The 20493-nt window shown below is 34.7% G+C and overlaps 1 protein-coding gene across 4 annotated transcripts in view; it reads left to right on the top strand.

Annotated features, from left to right (window-relative positions):
- The first annotated feature begins 3951 nt into the window (after nt 1-3951).
- The window catches only part of shop (sulfite oxidase), a 37427-nt gene continuing 20885 nt past the window's right edge, over nt 3952-20493 (top strand). For 2 of the 4 annotated variants that reach the window (XM_076501187.1, XM_076501185.1), the window contains exons 1-3: nt 3952-4104; nt 5868-6009; nt 7657-7760. In XM_076501187.1, the coding sequence (XP_076357302.1) occupies nt 7657-7760 (104 nt within the window). In that variant the 5' untranslated portion in view covers nt 3952-4104; nt 5868-6009. The remainder of the gene's footprint in view (nt 4105-5867; nt 6010-7656; nt 7761-20493) is intronic. The other 2 variants (XM_076501186.1, XM_076501184.1) reach the window with 2 other exon arrangements.

The raw sequence follows: 20493 nt of genomic DNA, 5'->3' as shown, positions 1-20493 counted from the left end.
AAAAATGAACTGTGACGGTGGTATACTTGGAAACTGTTAGCTGCGGTCTTGTTGTAGATCGGGTGGTATCTTCGTCATGAACTTGTTTTCACACTTGAAGCCCATTGATGCAAGTGAAAAACGTGGTCTCGGTGGTGGAACTACTGGCTGTTCTTCGCTGGCCTGTGATGCTTTGTTTCTTCTTGTGATTTTAGTTTGAGTTTTCTGCGTGGAGGTAGTTTGTTTTTCAGTTTGAACTGTCGCGTCGATGGATATCTTTGTAGTGGTTTGAGTCTGGCTGGTTGTTAAATTCTGTGGAACTTGGATTGAAGTCTGGCATGATCTGTCCTCTTTCTTTCTCAGGTTGCTGACACTTGGCGTGTTGGTGGCAGAGGGAATTGACGTCTTCTGGGTCGAGTTATCTGTATCTGTCTTCGTGTTAGTTCTGGACTCGACGGTATTTTTGTAGTTTCTTGTTGGTAGTTGTCCGTTGGTTGTTTCTGATGTCTGGATGCTCTGTTTGACCAAGTGTTGAAAGGTCGTCGATGTGGGCGTTCGGCTCTAAAGTGGAATATGTGATGATAACAGCCGTCACGTAAAATACAGTCAGCACTGTAACTCGACGTTGTTACTATCTTCATAAAGTACGTAGGCAGGTTAGTCTTTTTAGAGAAAATTCGGTGAACAGCATACACATTGGCTTGGATTTGAGGTTCTATGGCTCGTTTGATTTCTTCTGGTTCTATTGATGGGTCGACGCCCCTGAGGAATATTGAGTAAAAACTGACTGGACTTTTAGTAGGGGAACAACTTACATTAAATTCGGTGTTCCATGGTTGGCAAAGATAAATTTGGTCTGCAGTAGTGGCTGGCTGGATGAGGATTCCACCCCGGCGTAAAATTCGGGTCCTGGACGGTTCAATGGTTGCCCCTGGCTTGGCTCGGGCGATCAACGTGGCGACTTGAAACGGCGTGAGGTTCGACGGTAGGCTGTTGACGATTACCGGCGGTACTAACGGCCTGACTGGCGAGGATGAACGTTTCGTTCTAAATAGCATGTTTGGCAGAGATATTAGCACGTCTGACTTGCTCGGTGACTGGCTGTGGACTCTCCGACCTTCAATCTAGTCCTTTTCAGGGCAAAGTCCATTTATATTGTTCTTTCACCTAGAACGTAGGTGGCCTGTTTTATTTTAGCACTATTTTTATTATTATTATTTTAAATTTGATTTTATCTTAAAGATCTGATGTACAAGTTTAACGGTGAGAGGTGTTTAGGTCTCTCTTCATCATATATGCAATATCTGTCTAGTTCGCATAACAACTCATTTTTCCGCCAATTTTTATCAAAATATTTTATTGTACTATGTTGAAGTCTATCTGGTATTGTTTGTGTATTTAAGTATTTGTGCATGAACTTTGAGGAAGTGGTTTTAGGTACTCTATATACTGATGTAATTAATGTATTTTGTAATGTTTGGAACTTATCAAGCTTTTTTTGTTAAACTCATTTAAATTTACCACCTACACAACATTTGAAGGCAATCCATTCCAAAGACTGTTAAAAAAATAAAACTTAGCTGCAGATGACTCCTACGGTGCCAAAATTTATACTTGTGTTCTTGGTCTTACTATTCTCATTGTCAAATGTAAAAAAAAAAAAAAAAAGATGATTCATCAACACCCTTGATGACGAGAAACCCACTTGAAATAAGAATATATCTCAGAACGGCTTGTATGGGTATTAACATTTTTATTGATAAGGAGAGAACCTAAGAAGATCGAAACGTTGTTCTCTTCTTATCAATAAAAGTGATTCATCAACACTATTAATTCCCTCTAAAATCTTAAATGGCTCTGCATGGCCAGGTGATTAAGATGCTCGACTCATGATCTGAGGGTCGCGGGTTTGAATCTCGCATCAAACATGCTCGCCCTTTCAACCGTGGAGGCGTTATAATGTGACGGTCAATCCCACTATTCGTTGGCAAAAGAGAAGCCCAAGAGTTGGTGGTGGGTGGTGATGACTAGCTGACTTCCCTCTAGTCTTACACTGCTAAATTAGGGACGGCTAGCACAGATAACCATTGAGTAGCTTTGCGCGAAATTCGAAACAAACAAAATCTTAAAAGCCTCAAACAGATTCCCCCCAACTCTTTATTTTCTTTCTAAGAGAGAACAATTTGAGAGATTTCAGCCTGATAAAATAGCTAGCTTATAGGGAGTTATGTATAAACATTAACATCAAGGATTTTTTACGCACAATTAAGTTTGTTCTATGATCATTGGCAGATATTAAATCTGTGTTGAATTAAACTCTAGTTATTAGTTTACTATGTGTGATGAAATATTTTTTAGTTCTTTATAATCAACTGAAATAGGTTAGCCGAAGGATATTACCCATACATACAATTAGGGTGTACGTTTAAACTTAACTATCTCCTACTTTCTCTCTTTAAGGATCATATTCCAGTTTTACAGTCGTCTTTAGTAATTGTTCTTGCTCTCACTAAGGCTGTATTGGTTGTACAAAAAGGAAACTATTAACACAAGTCAAAGAATACGCCAACTTCATATCGTCCACAACGTTTGTTTGTTTCTTTTGAATTTCGCGCAAAGCTACTCGAGGGTTATCTGTGCTAGCCGTCCCTAATTTAGTAGTGTAAGACTAGAGGGAAGGCAGCTACTCATCACCACCCACCGCTGAAAGGGCGAGCATATATGGTGCGACGGGGATTCGAACCCGCGACCCTTAGAATACGAGTCGAACGCCTTAACCCACCTGGTCATGCCAGGTCCACCCACAAAGTATGTTAAAACAAGTCTTAAGGAAATATGATGATGTCTTTCATTCTTTAGGATTCTCATAAGTTCAATGGAGGTTCGGCATGGCCAGTTGTAGTTCTGCGCAAAATTCAAAAACAGGGTCAATGGTGAGCGAATCCTCCCTATAAGAGCTTTTGGTTTCACAATCTGAGGCCTGAAACCAATCTAGTTAGTTATGCTGAAAAGTTAACACAAAAGCTTTAAAATGTAACATTTAACTGAACCTATATTAAAATCCAATTAAACAGGAATAAAAGATCTGCGATATTTATTTATTTTTACTCTATATGTACCAGAGACAACAACGGTCTCCTCTAACACGCCACACGATCGACAAAACAAGCAAGCTCTGACAATACTTGAAAAGCACCCTTTTTGTTTTAATATTCTCCGCACATTAGTACTTAAATGAATATTAGTAGAGATAAAAATAACGAACACTGTCTTATCCAACTTCCGCTGAATGATTGTTGCGCAAACTGAAACTAACATGTATTGGTTATAATAATGTACGGTATTTTAACTTCGAAAATTTTATATGACAACCTTAAACACGCCGAACTTTTATTAGATAGTCTTTTGTTCAGTGTTTTTACTTTTTGTTCTCTATATTATGTTAAAATTATACTTTGTAAAGAGCATAAAATAAGCTGGTTGCATTTTTGGCATTAACTGGTGTCAGTCTAATTTCAAAAAAAGAAAGCTATTAATTGAAACTTATTGGCAACATTTTATAACGATTTTTATTGAATGACTAAACAATTTAAAAAGGTTATTATTTGTAAATTGTGTTTTAAACAATACAAGTTAACATTGTCTATTAAAATTGTACACAATATTCCCAAGTTCCAACATTTGTCATTAGAAAAAAATACTTTGAATTATTGTAGCATTCGAATAAAAGTTATAGCTATGACTATCTTCTATTTCAATCATACGTGATAATCTGAGGTGTTGATAGAATATTTACCTTATGTTTGTTTCATTCACGAGAACTTTTATTAGTAAACTATACAATTATTCTGCTTGTTCTGCCCTCTAGTAAGTAACATTTTATTAATTAATAAAAATACGTAGGAGCTACTTTTGCTTGTGGCGCCCTCTATTTTCTCTTCAATTAGATATGTCTATATATAGAAGCGACATCCTTAGCTTTGCTGTTTCTATTTGACGGTAAGATAGGTTGGTAAGTATGTATGGTTTGTCACATAGTGTGGCTTAAGTACACAACTCCACAGTAATTATTGATTTGAGACGAAACTAGTCGCTATTGAAATTGGATTTAATTGATATTTACAGGTAAGCAAACTTGTCTGTCTCACAAACTATCAAATTAAAATGCAAACTGTTTAATATATATTATTATAGCATAGTGTATTATTGTATAGTAATTAGTAGATCAGAATATTTTGAAAGCGCTTATAACATGACTGTTTCACTGTGTTTTAATATTGTTATTGCTATTAGATATGTTTTAAGTATTGTTCCTTTTTCCTATGATTCTTTTTTTTTCTCTGGTAAGTTAATTTAGTGTAAACACAATTACATAAAGGTACCATGTGATACTTTTTACAAAGCAGAATATTCACAGTGAAAATATTTTTAATGTTTTCATATAACTTATCTTGAAGTTATTTCCTGAGTATTTTGGAAAAGTTGGTCATATTTAGAAAGTCTATATGGATAACAATGTAAAAGTGCTTCAATAAATGTTATTTTTCATGCTCAGCAGACAATATTTCAAGTAATTCAGATATACAAGCTGAGGAATAACTTTATCAGTAGTAATGCTTTTGTATAATAAAGTATGTTTTGTTTTCACAAAGTGCTTTTTTGAAAAATGTTAAATACATTCATGACTTTTGAAGTTTCGAAAAACAAACCAGCATCAGTTGTAAACATTTTTTTCTCTTAACTCCAGTGCACAGAACAAACTCTAAAGCTGTAAAATAACTATTTCTTTCCATGAAACATTTTTGTCATGCTTAAAATTATTTAAATATCACTTACATAATGTTCTTATTATTAAATTTCTTGCTTAGTTTTAAATTACCAGACACCTCAGTTTTGTTTTATAATTTCAAAATTAAAAAAAATAATTCACTTTAATCCAACTGTAGAACATTTTTTATTGTTTTTTTATATCATTAAATGTCTACCAGATTTTTTCAACCAGTTTAATGGTGTCAATCACAATCTAAGACTACAGACATATATCCATGTTCATTTTTGCTAACTCACTGAAAATGTAGTTCTTAATAATATGCAAGTATTGTATACTGAGGTATTTGTATCCTACTTAAATCAGTCACTATTTTAATGGTCTTAATACTTGTGTGGTATTCTTAGAGCCACTTATTTTTGTACAAGTAATTAGGTAGAAGCCAAAGAATAACTATAGGCTCACCAAAAAATGTTTTGCAGAGAAAACTGTATCTTTACCTTGACTGAGTTTGAAGCAAGGAGACTGTACAATATGGAGGAATAATATTTACTTTTAATACACAAACACAATCATATCTTAAAAACAAGTGGTATTTTGGCACATTTACAATTTTTTAAAATCAAATCGGTATTTCTATAAATCATCTTCCAGACTGATAAAACATTACAGGAAAAACAACAGTAGCAGATGGCAGATACCACCCACATCAAGGTTAGGCATGCTCATTATAAAAAAAGTGATATTTCTATGAGACATCACTTGATTTGCCAATCAACAAATATTGGGTAGAAAGGGAAAGGAACATGCATGTTTCATACATGAAAGCTCAGTAGCTACCTGAAAAATTGTTTGGTATCCTAAATTCCAGTGTAGGTGTATCAAAATGCTTTTAATGTATAACAAGTGGGTGTGTGTCTATTGAATATGGTTCTGCTCATTTAAGGGTTTCTTTAGAGAAAATGCTACAAGAAATAATTTTAGTGGAATCTTAGGTAACACTTCTTGTTAGTGGTAATTAACTGTTTATTGCAGTAGGAATGACTGATTAAAACTGAGTATGATCAATTGTTCTTTTTCTGATAGTTCTATATGTAGTCATGACATTTTTTCCATGCAGGTCTCAATGTTGTAAACATGTACTGCTACTTTTATCTAAGTAGCGGTTACCTCTAGTAGTGTGTACCAGTTTGGCCTCGTCTTTGTCCACTACCTGGGGTGGAACAAACCCATCTCAAGGGGTGACTCTGGTTGTGTGATATGTAAGGAAAATAGATAGCACCAACAAACTAATGGTTGAACGATTCTTCAACTGAATGGGCTAGAATTGAACAATGAATATCACTGATATATGTATTTCATCTATTACTTACTTGAAATAAGTTATTCTTGCAATCGTTTCATTATGGTTGCTTCCAGAATGTGTCAGCGTGGTTTGGTTTGCGTTCTAATATATTTCTACTAATTGACACGTTACATTTTCTAAAATAAATATGCTTAATTTCCCAGCTCTATCTTGCTGCACAGAGTTTCTAGTGAAGACAGATGTACAAAGCAAACGCAGTGCTGCCTATACATACGTACCCTATATTATGTTTTTACGTGTGTGGCAGAATAATATATCAGAGCGTTTGTTTCCAATCCTAAAACAGATACCTCATGTACACTATCCTGTGTAAGTTTGATCTCCAAGTTTCTGAAATTAATGGTGAATTATAGATTGAAGTATGGTGTAGAAAATTCATTTTCTAAAATAAATCTTCAGAAGCTTCTTAGGACAACTGTTTTGCCCTCAAACTATCCAATCCAAAGTCCAACTTTTTATTCCGCATGATGTCAGTAGCTTCTTTTTTCCCACAGTTTGTAGACTAAAAGTCGTTTTAACTAAAGCAGTATCATGAAGTGTTGCCATAATATATTAGAAGTTAAGGCACATTGGTTAGTTAGCACGGGTGAAATTCTGCAGGTACTTACCGATATTGGTGTTCTCTTTTAATCGCATGAAAAAGTCTTTAAAAAATGAAACAGCTGAAACTGGACGCTTTCTTCAAATAAATTAGATTAAGATTTTGTGTACTTGTGTATATTTTGAATGTCTATTTTTGTTCTTATCCTAATAAATATAACATAAACAGTAATAACTTTATTCACAAACGTCTTCTCTTGAGTCAAGCAAATATAACGTTTCGCTCAAAAATTATATATGTATGTTCACTGTCTAAACCGGAAAACCTGCTTTGGCCGGAAATTTTACTTGGTCCCGTGCGATTCCGCCTTAGACAGGTTTTACTGTATGTTTGTATTGGTCATATAATCAAATGAAAAGGTGTTTAAAAGAGTTGTGTGAGGATTGAGTATTGGATATTCTACCATTTTTTTCTCACCTTTCTCCTTAAGTGACCCTGTAAAATTTTTGTCCATCGCAGATATAATTCATACGTTTCATTTACTGAATTTGTGACCTCTGTAGCGTGATGAAAACATTTACCGTGAAGTTCCAAATGGACTTAAATTTTAGCGATGAAAATTACACACGTCTACCTAAAAAGGTTAAACCTTTGTTTTTTATCTTCTACTTAAATTGTACGGTCGTCGTAAGTGAAAACTCGAAGCTCTGTATTATTATTATTATTATTCGTGGATAATGTCATCACAGAAGTAATTATGTAAATTGACATTTTGCTCTTTCATTCAATTGTTTTGTCATTATTGAGAAATAAACATATTCCCAACTACTATCTAATCAACGTCAGAATTTACCGAAAATCTCAGAGTGGGTTTGTTTTGTTTACCAGCCGATTATTTATTTATGATTCACTCAACTTGATTAGTGGTATGTGTTAAAATGTTTAGATTTATTTTTCTTATTTATTTTTCCGAGTTATCAGTTATAATATTTTCATACATAGATGGCAACGTTAGCGGAAATAACAGCTTGGAGGTGTGTTGAACGAATGAACAAACTTGCAGGTGTTTTTTCAAGGACTAAGCACAGTTGTACAAGTTTCCCCAGGTAATGTCCTGACACACATCGCTACTGGTACTGTAGCTTCTTTTTTTTACTAAAACATTTTAATTTCTAAATATAGAACACCGAGGAAAACTTTTGTAACTTTTTAACAGGTAGCATTGACCTGGTGTAGTTGGGATCTGAATGTTGTCATAAATTGGTTTTGTCATTAATAAATATTAGGTATAAACAACTCAGGATTTAGAATTGTTTTATAGGAATATGAGAGTTAATAACTATATTTATCAATATTAAAATGTATAATACTTCAATTGCCTGAACATGACAATATAAACATGTTTAATGATATTAAAGTATATAGTCCATATAGTTGTTGGAAGATGACAGTTAGTTTAATGTGTAACAATAAAAGCCCGTTAGGATTTTTAAAGATAGTTATATTATTCATTATTAAGATATATATTCTTGATTCTAAAAAGCAATTATTAAAGCATTTTGTTGTTGAAAACATCCGTGAAAAGTGGGCATGGGTAAGTGTGTTAAGGCGTTCGACACGTAATCCGAGGGTCTCTGGTTCGAATCCCGGTCGCACAAAACATGCTCGCCCTTTCAACCATGGGGGCGTTATAATGTTACGGTCAATCCCACTATTCGTTGGTAAAAGAATAGTCCAAGAGTTGGCGGTGGGTGGTGATGACTAGCTGCCTTCCCTCTATTTTTGCACTGCTAAATTAGGGACGGCTAGCACAGATAGCCCTCGAGTAGCTTTGTGCGAAATTCAAAACAAACTGAAAAGTACCGAGAATTGGAGTTTAACTGAGTGGTAATATTACGAACAAAAGCATGAGATGAAGGTTCAGCATGTATCATAAGTTACTGTGATAGTTGTGTGTTAGTTCTGCTGCTGTTGTCAATTCTGGAAACTTTAAAGTCGTGACATGTCTAAAACAAGAATATGTTTGAGGAATCTTCGGAATTTGTCATGTAAACGTTTTGTGTTTTATGGAACTTTTTGTGGTCTTATCAATACAAAAGGATTTTGATACTACTGATTTCCAACTGTAGTTTCTCTGTTCTGTAAAGCGTATTACTTATTGCTAGAACAGACTGATGGGAGATAACCAGTAAGCATTATCCAGTATAAATAATTAGGCTGTTCTGATTAAAATAAACAGTGTTTGGCGCAAGTCGAGTCGTCTTTCCGAGATAACAACATTTACCCTAAAAGATTGTCTCAACCGATGTTTCCTTGAAAATTTAAATTAAACATCAATTTAGTTGCTAATATCAATTACTTTAACCATTTTAATATAAAAAATGCAGTTTTTATTTGGTACGTGAATATTTGACGTATTTTACTTTAAAACAAGCGTTTTTCCATTTGGATACTACTTCCGGTTGTCATAATCTTATAAACACGAGTTGATTATAAAATAATAAACTTCGTGGTGCGGTGCTTGGTATAGTAATTAAATTTTGTCTTTCAAAACAATTATTCTCTGACGGTGAGGTCAATAAATTTCTTTCGGAAATGGTAATAACTAATATTAATTGATAAAGCCATGACGTATTTAGAGAACTATGATATTTTGGGTTACCTTGGAAAAGCGACTGTTCCACGTACTGACGATGACAAGAAACTTAATGTGTTTATTTTTATGTAATTGAGTTCTGAGTGGTTTTGATAACATGTTTAGTTGTATCTTTAAAAAAAAAAAAAAAAAAAAAAAAAAAAACATGCTGACTTTTTTTTTTTTTACTCTATAACCGTTAGAGATAATCGTTATCTGGCATATACACACGTAAAGATGAATTATGTTTTGTGTGTATGTTCGTAACATTGTTCAAACATGGTCGATATTTGTTGTATTAAATAAACAGGATAATTTGTGTGCGCGTGATTACAAGCAGAACTGTATTTATTTTTGCGTCGTTTATATGCCATAAGGATATTAGTTTGGTACAACTATGTTAATTCTAAATGGGGATTATTGATTAATTAGCAAAGCAACTTGCTAATAAGCCATTATTAATAACGTGGTTCCAGGGAACATATTCTTTTAACAAGGGCTGTTAAGGAAGTTGGACGTTTGCCAATATTTTCCATTACGATTTAAAGTGGCATTTGTTTGGTCTTTAAACTACTAAGTGGAGATAATTTCAAGTGCGAAATGGATGAAGAACTGGTCATTCTAAATGTCTGTAAAAAACACTTGTATTTCATATTTCACAAGTAACTGAGGAACATGCCAAATATCCCCATGCCTGCCAGTAGCTCCATATTTCCATGGATTAAAAAAAATGTAGCAGAAAATATTAAATTGCCAGATATCGTCAAAATACTGCACTTTGTAACATTTTATATATAAACGCTGAAGATTACAAGTTATCTGTTCCTTAGAGTCTGTTAGAGAGATTAATTATTGGTTGTATTACGCCAGAAAACACCGACTTATTCTTGTTGTATTTCATGAAACATTAATGAAACTAAGTTTACAATATAGTCGCTTTTGTCGAAATGAATATCACAACAAACACAATCATAATTAATGTATAAACGCCGAAACTTAGCAAAGCATTTCAAACCAATATGTGATTTGTAAAAAGAAGTACTTGAATTAAATATTTTTCTTTATCGCATTGCTCTTAATTTGTATATTTCCTATTCAGAAACATGCGCGCGTAAAATTTATTCAGAGTTGAAACTAGATGTAAATTATAGTTACGCATGGAGGAGGGGGTTTCCTCTAGCTAGTAGGGTATTCCCCCTCCAAAATGAAGTTTTAAAAATTTAAACCCGAAATGGCGTATTCTTTTATTATTATTCTTAAGTGTACAATTATACAAGATTGACCATACAAGCAACATGAAGTAAAAATAATAAGTTTTGATCACTGGTACTTTTGAGAGAAAACGGTCAGATTATGGTTTTATAAAAAGAAAATTCGCATCTGGCATTTTCCATGTCATGCAAGGGCGTACGTGACTATGCCTATCTATGACCCTGGTGCCTAACGTTTGTCTTTCAATAGACACTCTCTGAACAGCTTGTCGGAGACAAAAGATGCTATTTTTACACACAACTAATAGTGAATGCGAAATCAACAAATAGAGGAATATGGGGTTTTAAAAACTACAGTTTAAATGTTGTGAATCATTATTATTCTATCTTCCTTATTTCCGTGAATTTCCAAAACCTCCCCTCCACATCTTTATTTGATCGTTTTATGGAAGTATTGACAATACGAAGGATGTGTAATGTGAGAACATGAAACATTTTTCGATAAGATAACTGTATGTAGAATTAGTATATTTTAGATTGGTAAACTTAAATTGTATTTGTAATTAATTAAAGACGTAACTAAAGCTATATTGCTTTAATCCCAACATTTTTTAGATGTGCTTGTAAATTAGTGTAATAAAAATATGAATATTTTCGCATATTGATTTCATTTAAAAAACAAATATTGAAGTAATGTATTCAAGTATGTCAACTTTAACCTTAGGTCAGAAGTTCTCAATAGTTTTGAGTATCAAGCCTTAACTTACTTGAGATGCACAGTTTACATCTACCCTCCCGACCCCTGTATAAAGCTTGACGCACACAGCAATTTATTCGAGTATTTTAAGTCGAAAAAAAAGGGGCAAGTATTGTTTTCGGTAGTCTTTTACTTCGTTCTGCCTAGTCACTGAGCAGGACTTGTATCCTTGTTAAAAAGTGCCCTCTCTACTTTTAAGTAGAAAGATGGTATATTGGTATATTTATTTGAAAAGTAATGTTTGTTTAGATTTCGGAGTCGAGATTAATGTTTATTGGTTTAGCATTGTATGATAGATAACTGGTTACTGCTATCAGTATGTAGGGAATGACGAATAGGTAAAATAGTATACTAACAATTTTTGAATAAGTATGTGCATGAAATGTAAGTTCAATACAACATATATTAATAACAAAACATTTCTTAATACAGTAGAATCATCATTTAACAGTGAATAAATTATACAGACAAAACATTGATTATTTAAATATAACTGAAGGTTGTATTTCAAGCAATAAGTGACAAATTTATTAGGTAATTACTGTCTAAAACTTTGTTTATATAAACAGAATCAAATGTCTGCTTATAAACTCTGCGCCTGACAACTCTTCACATCTCATGATTGATTTACGCATTCCATCTCATCTCCGTGTCACCCACACATTTTGATATTTCTTCCGTAAAAGTTAGTAAGGCTGTAATCTCTGGCCAACATGGCCGGCTAGTAAAATTACATGCAACTCTTTCCTGTTGAGAAAGCATAATACGAATTATAAGAAACAGCAGTCAGATTCAAGTATGTGTACTTGCACGCGAGCCTGCCAGTTAAGCAAGCTGACTTGTTACTCTTCGCTTATCGTCAGGTCAAGGACAACTGTGGCAGCGTTGTTAATGCGTGATTTTGTATTGGCGATTCCATATTGTTATGTATAACGTAGCAAGAAACATTAACTTTTTGAATTGATATAACGTTGACCTTGTAATCTAATATTTGGTCAGCTGCTCTAAAAGAACATTGGACTAGCTTTATTCCCCAATTCTTTTATAATTTTGGAATTATTCCCTATTTTGAACGTAAACAATTGAGAAGCTTGGAAACCAGTTTTAAAATTTAACCTGACACTAATAATGCATATATGCATTAGCAGTGAAAGTAGGTTTCCCCCACACAAAATTCTTGGTAGAGGATTTTTAGATCCCCGCTGCCCTAAATAAACTTAAGTCCGAAGTCAGCTGTTTATTTCATTGATCAGGGACTTTGTTTCACAATCAAATACATTATTATCATTCACATAATCACATAAGCCTTTTCTACTTCCTCATACCAAGTTTATATAACTTCCTAATTCTCGAGCGGGGCGAAAAATAATTGATTAATCTTCGAATTCTTCCCCCTCCCTCTAATGGTTAATCATTTATTTTAACAATTAATGCCTACCAGTTAGTCTTCATAGTTGCTCAATTCCCGTGTATTCTCTCGCGTTGTGCGAGTACTCATTGTAAACAGTATGTTTAGCGCAAAGTATCGTTGCAACCTTTAATAATGAGTAGTAAATACAGTGCTACTGTCAGTGCAGGTGATAAGTTGAAGAAAAAGCGCAAAAATGTCGGGTCATCCCATAAATAATGACCGAAAATTTAATACAAAAAGTGCACCATCATTTCTGTCTTTGTAGAAGGCTTTAATAACTAAAATATGTTGTAGGGCGTGTATAAAAATGTTCAGACAAATAAATGAAACTAACCCGACTCCACTTTTTCAGACCATTAATCAAATAAACCCTTATAAATATGGATGTGTCTGAGGAACACATTAGACATATAATGCTTTACGAGTTTAAAAAAGGCAATAGTTCAGCATGAACTACATGAAACATTCAAGGTGTTTATGGTGCAGAGTCTTTCAATGGAAGAAAATGTTGAAAGTGGTTTCAGAAGTTCAATGACTACAGCTTAAGTGATGCAGCACGTTCAGGTCGTCCTGTTGAGTTTAATGATTTGCTGCTGGCTGCAGTTGATGAAGATTGTTGTAACAATTGAAGAACGAGCACAGAAGCTTAATACAACAGTTCACCATCATCTGCAACAGCTTGCAAAGGTGTCAAAACTTGGAAAATGGGTCCCTCATGATTTGACAGAAGCCAACCTTAGAGCAAGAAGGGGCATTTGCACTTCACTGCACTCTCATGAATGTAACTCACTTTTTTGGACAGGTTAGTGACTGGAGATGAAAAATAGATGTATTATAAAAATGTTCATAGCTGCATATAATGGCTCAGTGCAGGTAAACTGACTAAAGTACAGCCCAAAATGGACCCACACCCTAGGAAAGTTTTAAGTGTTTGGTGTGATCCAATTTGAGTTGCTGCCGCTCAATGTAACGATTACATCAGGCTTCTATTGTCAACAGTTAGAAGTGCTTGAATGTTGCACTGAAAGAAGAGGCCTGCTTTGATCAGTCATAAAGGATTGTAGGAGGCAGGATAATGCATGGCCTCATACAGCAAAGATCACATCTGCAAAGATTGAAGAGCTAGACTGGGAACACTTCCACATCCTCCTTATACTCTAGATCTTGTCCCATCTGATTATCTATTCCAGAGTTTGCAGAACTGTTTTGATGGAAAATAGTTTGGAACACATGAAGATGTCAAAACTATCCTCTACATTCTTTTCCTCCAAACTTCAAGAAGTTTATAGAAATGGTATTCAGAAGCTTGTAAATCATTTACAGGAAGTAATTAATAATAATGGAACATACATTATTGATCAAATAACATTAAAAACGTTTGAAATTCTTTCTCTCTTTCTGACCATACAATCGGACATTACTTAAGGGATGACCTGATATCACACTCGATGTTAAAATGGAAGAAATAAAGTGCAATAGAAGTGGTGAAAGTGCAGATGATATTGGGCACCATTTGAAACTTCCTTCAACAAGTGTACGTACGATAGCGAAGAATGCTTATGAAAAAGAAAGTAAAGTTATGCACTCTTTAAAGCATTCAGAGGTTTCAATTGCATGAGAAAGAAGAGTTATCATAGAAAAAATGGAACAATTGCTGTCGATATAGATTGAAGATCTTCACAACAAGAACATGCCAATCAACTTAGCCCTCATTCAAGAGAAGATGCTAAGCTTGTATGATGGGTTGAAAATGAAGTTGGGAGAAGCAGCAGTTAGAGAAAAACTATTCAAGACTACTCGTGGATGATTTTACAGATTCCATATAGTTTCAAGAACATAAGTTCAGGGAGAGTCAGCTAGTGCTGGCACAGATGCTGCAAAAACGTTTCTGTAGAAACTCTTGAGAAAAATTATTAACAAAGATTGATATGATTCTAGACAGGTGTTTAATGTTGACGAAACCGGACTGTATTGGCAACGCACACCTTCCAGAACATACATTACTGTCAACGAGAATACTGCACCCAGCTTGAAGTTCTCAAAGGATTGGCTAACTCTCCTTGTAGGAGGCAGTGCTAATGGCGACAAGAAACTAAAGTCGTTGCTCGTGTACAAAAGTGAAAATCCACGAGCACTGAAAAATGTTCTGAAATCCCAGCTTCGTGTAATATAAAAATTCTCATTGAAAAGTCTGGATAACGAGGCAGATTTTCCTTGTGTGGTTGGTGAAGAAAACAATATTACTTTCAAGTTTCTTTCAAGATAATGATGATGCAAATGACCTAGATTTTGAACAGTTGTGTTCAGATATAAAAGTTGTATTTATGCCACCGAGGACAACATTACTTATGCAGCCAATAGATTAGGGTGTTACTGCATGCTTCAAGACATATTATCTTAAAAAGGCATTCCAGAAACTTGTCAGTGAAACCACTGAAAAAGACAAACCAACTGCCCAATAATTTAATAAGAAGTTTAAGATTTTTAATTGTTGATTTTTCTTCCCGAGATGAAGTTTCAAACAACCTAATGAACACTGCGTGAAAGAAAGCATATCCTGATACAGTGTAATTTTTTGAAGAATTCGATGGCATATTACATATACGTTATGAAACAGTATACCTAGCAAAAGAAGTTAGGATGAATGATATCGAAGAGCTGTTGGAATCGCATATTACGCCTTTATGCAATGAAGATTGTGTTAAATTCGATGAACATAATTTTGAAGAAGAAACTATGAATAATAATGATGAGGTTTCTCCTGAACAGAGAGGCTTCATAATCCAGGTGCTAAAAGATATGTCTGAGCATGTCGAAGCTGCAATCGATATTATTCAATAACACTACACACTTTTGGATCGATCTCCAAAGGTGACATGGATTGCTGGATTCTTTAGCATGCTATTGCAAAAATTTAAACACAAACTTTCAAGTAGGATAACAGACAACTCTGTGCTCTATCTTAAAAAAACAAAATACCTCAAAAGTTGGACCCTCTGGCACCCAGATAAATAAAAAATACTGAGCCAACGTTTTCTACAGAGATAAAGATGGTGGATGTTAGTGATGTTGATGACCTTTCAGATTATCTCTTCTCATCCTCTTCCAACATCTTGAATCATGGTCAAACACACAGCATACACTAAGATGAGAACATAAAAATGAAAGGTTATGCTAAAATATTTTTAAAATACTGCTTAATATTCTATGGTTATTTTATACTAAAAATGATTTTGTGTTTGAGTCATTGTTTAGAAATGTCAAATATATTTGCTATTAAAAAGAGATGTTTTAAAATGTACAAGGCTGCTTCAAAATGTTCATAAAAATGTTTATCAATGAAGTGTTCAAGGACCTTAAAACAGCATCATTTATAAATACGTGAACAGTGTGTGTATAGTATGGTATAGTAAAGCTATTATACATTTACAGTAGGTATCTCGGATGTTAGATATATAACACTATTTTCCTCAGTTATGGTCCCAGTCCAATACCATGTTTTGTTATCCCTTATAGGATAAATTGCTCTGCTTTGGGTCGCATGGGCAATATTTACCCTCTTACAGTCTTTTCCCCTAGTTTCCCATTATTTTTTAGGGGGAACTCCCCCTTATACATTGTTATGAGTTATAACTTTCAGGTCTATAACTCCCACATATAAGGAGGATTCCCTTATTTTATAAAGGTTTTGTACAAGGTAAATTGTAAAAGATCAGTCTGATAAAGTAATAAAAAAAAGATTGTGAAATTATTATTTGCAGAACAAAACAGTTTTTTTGATTTTATCTTACTGATCATAATTACAGAAAAATAAAATATAATGGTATCTAATCTACAAGCTATATATGTAAGAAACATGCAATTCCAGTTTACATGGAAATAATGATAAAAGATGAAACTAAAGGTGATATACACACGTTAAAGACAACAGTCTATAAGACTACGATAAAGTAATTAATCATTTTAAAAACTAGATTAAGTCTTCTTAAGCATGTGTATTGGAAATATTTTATTTACTATAGAACAACGTAGTACATAACATTCAGAGATATTGGTCAACAGCTATACAATTAATAACAAAATAAAATAAAATGTATAAACTTATTTTTATACTTTACATCAAAGATGAACTAAAGTAACTGTTATTTACTGCACTTTTTCAAGCATTTTTGTCCACCATCATTTGGAACGTGTATTGCTTGAACAAACAATTTCTATTTTTACCAAATGGTCTTGGTACAAAGAACTCTAAGGTTATGAAATTATATTTCATCATTACTAAAAGAATGAATTACTACTTTTCATAAACAGGATTGGTAGTTGATGAAGTAGTACTTGTGTAAGAAGTAACATGTGAAATAGTTTTTGAGTACCTCAGCTTATAAAATCAAAGTTATTTAGAAAACTTGTTCTTAATGTCAGATATGTTTTTGTTTGAGAGTTTGACTTTACAAATTTTGTGCTGAAAAAACTTAATGTCTAGCAATATTATTATAGACAATGTTTTGCTTGGATAAACACTACACCAGTAGGATCAGATGTTTTGCTCTGATTAAAAAAAGTTAATATGAATACAAGTGTAAAAAGTATAAATAAAAGAAAATTAGGAAATGGGAATGGGTAGAATAACATTACAACATGTTATGGTTTTTGGCACAGTGCAACTTCAAAATGGGTGTGGCCATCATTCCACCCATTCATACTTCATGTACAGTTTGTAAGCTGGTAATTGTTCAAATTCAATGAAAGATGTAGCTAAATTTCTGATTTTTGAAATTTTTAATGTGTTGAGAATCTGTAATTGGATTAAAGCAAAAAGTAAAACGCAAAGTAGGAATGGACCTACTTTTAGGCTGCACTGTTAAAAATGAAGTGATATAACACTGTCCTGCTCATTCTTTGCATGTTTCCTAACATTTTAGTGTTCTCATTTTTACTTAATTTTTTTTATATAAAATTCTTTACACTTGTTCAGTTTTGTTTAGGTAATAAGTCTCAAGAGTGACTGGGCTCTAGGCTTATCATTTTTGTAGTTTTTTTTTCTTGGTGCTATATTTACTAATCAATTTATTTTTCATCTAGCCAGAGTTGCAACTTTTTTTTTGACTAGGTTAATGGCTAAGGTTTGTTTCACATATTAGATTTCTAACCTTATCACTCTTCTTGCAGTAATACTTTCTTTGGTGGTATAAAGACTGTTCAAGGTTATCACCATAAGATTTTTTCCTTTTCTCTCATTTTGTTTTCTCAAAAAGCATGTTTTAAAATTTTCTGTTTCAAGTATAATCTTAGATGTTAATAGATTACAGTTAGTTAAAAAACAATGGAAAAGTAAGTTATACAACTTATTTTTCTTGTTTCAAGTCCAGAGTGCTTAAGCAAATCTGTCAGATTTTGACAATTTTAGCATTTTTCCTCACAGCAGCAAGATGTATCTTAGACATCTATTGCTCTGATAGAATTGCTTTGTCCAACACAAATACTTTGAGTCAGAAATATAGAACTGAAACCTCATCTTGGATGTATTCTGCTGCACTTCATTCCACAGTTACTGTGGGAGTGCAGACACATCTCTCTGTGCCTCCTAAAGAATCGTTCTCCAAACAAATGAAGTCTTTTGACCTCCATGGTTAAAAAAGTTGATGAATCAACTTCGACACCTATCTCTGTCCCTTTATACATTCCACCAAATGCCAAGATTTATCTTCCTCTCTCACCCCAAGATGCAAAACAATCATTTGTTCACATCCTCAGTCTCTGGAATCCTCTTCCAACAGTAGCAAATACCTGCCCAGTCGACACAGGGCAGGATCCATGAAGGTCGATAGACATCCCTCAAATAAGGAAAGTAAGGAAAAAAGACGTGGTCGTAAACAGAAGGGTTTTCCGCCCAATTTGCCTACATGTAAATAAAAATGGCCACCCTGATACAATGGAACTGTCAAGGTTTACGTTCTAATCTCGATGACATCAAAACACTGTTTCCTACCGTCCTGTTTGTCTCTCCTCACAGGAAGCATTTATGATACAGTCACCTTTTGGTAGTTTTCTTTATACAGAAATTACAGGCTGTGTTATGGACGTGTTCATGGAGGGGTGGCACTGTTGGTTGATCAGCATGTGCCCACCCTGTCTTTGCCACTCGACACACTCTTGGAGGCCATAGCCATCTGTGTTTCTTTGGGTCATACCATCACTGTTTGTTCTCTCTATTTGTTGCCTGGAGAGACATGATCCATCAGACCTTAATGCTCTCATTGAACAGTTACCATCTCCCTTTTTCATTGTGGAGGATTTTATTGGACATCATCCCCTCTAGGGAAGTGCTGATATTGATAGGAGGGGTTGCTCTGTAAAGCGTATACTCTCTGATCACAACCTTTCTCTTTTCAACACTGGTTCTTTTTATTTTCATGCACCAAGTCAGTCCTTTACTGTTATTGATCTCTCAATTTTCTCCCCTTCATTATTTTCCCATTTTTCATGGAGGGTTGACAATAATCTACAAGGCAGTGATCGTTTTCCTTTAATCTTGAGAGAGACTGGCCATGGTCGATGCCACTCGACATGTGTGCCCTGGTGGAAGCTGGATCAGGCAAACTGGTCCACTTTCACTGCTCTTGCAGAACTTGATCCTGCCATTGTCTGTAAGCCATCAGTTGATGACTGTGTGGCAGCAGTAACTGACTATTATTGAGATAGCTGCTCAATGTATTCCTGAAACATTGACATGTTTTCCACTTTTTCCTCGTCCATGGTGGAATCCTGCCTGCCACATGGCATGAAGTTTCAAATACGAGCCTGGGATACATTCTGTAGATATCCTACACTCTTGAACTGCATCGCTTTCCAGCAGGCCCATGCATTTGCTTGCTGGGTAAGACATCAAAGCCAGAAGGAATCTTGGATTAAGTTCACAACCAGCATATCCTCTACCACCAGTTCCAAAGTCATTTGGGACAAGATTCAAAAGGTCAGTGGGCAATATCACTCTGTCCCCCTCGATCTTGCTCTCTGATGGCCAGGAAGTAACTGATACCCAGATCATCGCTGATATTCTAGGTGAAAGCTTTTGCTGTGTATCTAGCACTTCTGCCTTTTCTTCCACCTTCTTAGCCATCAAGACTTGGGCAGAGCAATCACCTCTTTCCTTTTGAGCTGATTGTCTCTATGACTATAATCATCCCTTTACACTGGTGGAACTCAAACTGGCCCTTCATCAGTCTGACAGTACATTGGTTGGACCTAATGATATACACTATGAAATGCTGCACCATCTATTTCCTGCTTCTTTTGCTATCCTTCTGGTTGTTTTTAACTGGATCTGGCAAGAGAACGTTCTTCCCAATGCCTGGTGCCAGGCTATTGTCCTGCCTTTCTCCAAGCCTGGTAAGGGATCTAAGATTCCCTCAAACTACTGTCCAATTGCTTTGATGAGTTGTCTCTGTAAGACCTTAGACTGGAGGCTTAATGCTCGTCTTGTTTGGTTCCTCGAATCAAACGATCTCCTCTTGCCCACCCAGTGTGGGTTCCGATGACAGTACTCTACCATGGACCACCTGATTCGACTTGAAACATCAATCAGAGAAGCCTTTCTCAAACGACATCTTGTGTCAATATTCTTTACCATTGAGAAGGCTTATGATACAACAAGGAGGTATGGCATTTTGCGAGACCTCCATATATATGGGTTACATGACCATTTGCCCATATTTATTAATTTTTTATTGGACAAGAGATTCAAAGTTCGTGTGGGTTTGACACTTTCCCGTTCTTTTCTACAGGATTTTGGAGTCCCTCAGGGCCATGTTTTGAGTGTCACACT

Source organism: Tachypleus tridentatus, chromosome 5 (genome assembly GCF_004210375.1).
Source record: "Tachypleus tridentatus isolate NWPU-2018 chromosome 5, ASM421037v1, whole genome shotgun sequence".
Taxonomy (NCBI): domain Eukaryota; kingdom Metazoa; phylum Arthropoda; class Merostomata; order Xiphosura; family Limulidae; genus Tachypleus; species Tachypleus tridentatus.
The sequence above is the reverse complement of the archived record's forward strand: the minus strand, read 5'-3'. Positions and strand labels throughout refer to the sequence as shown.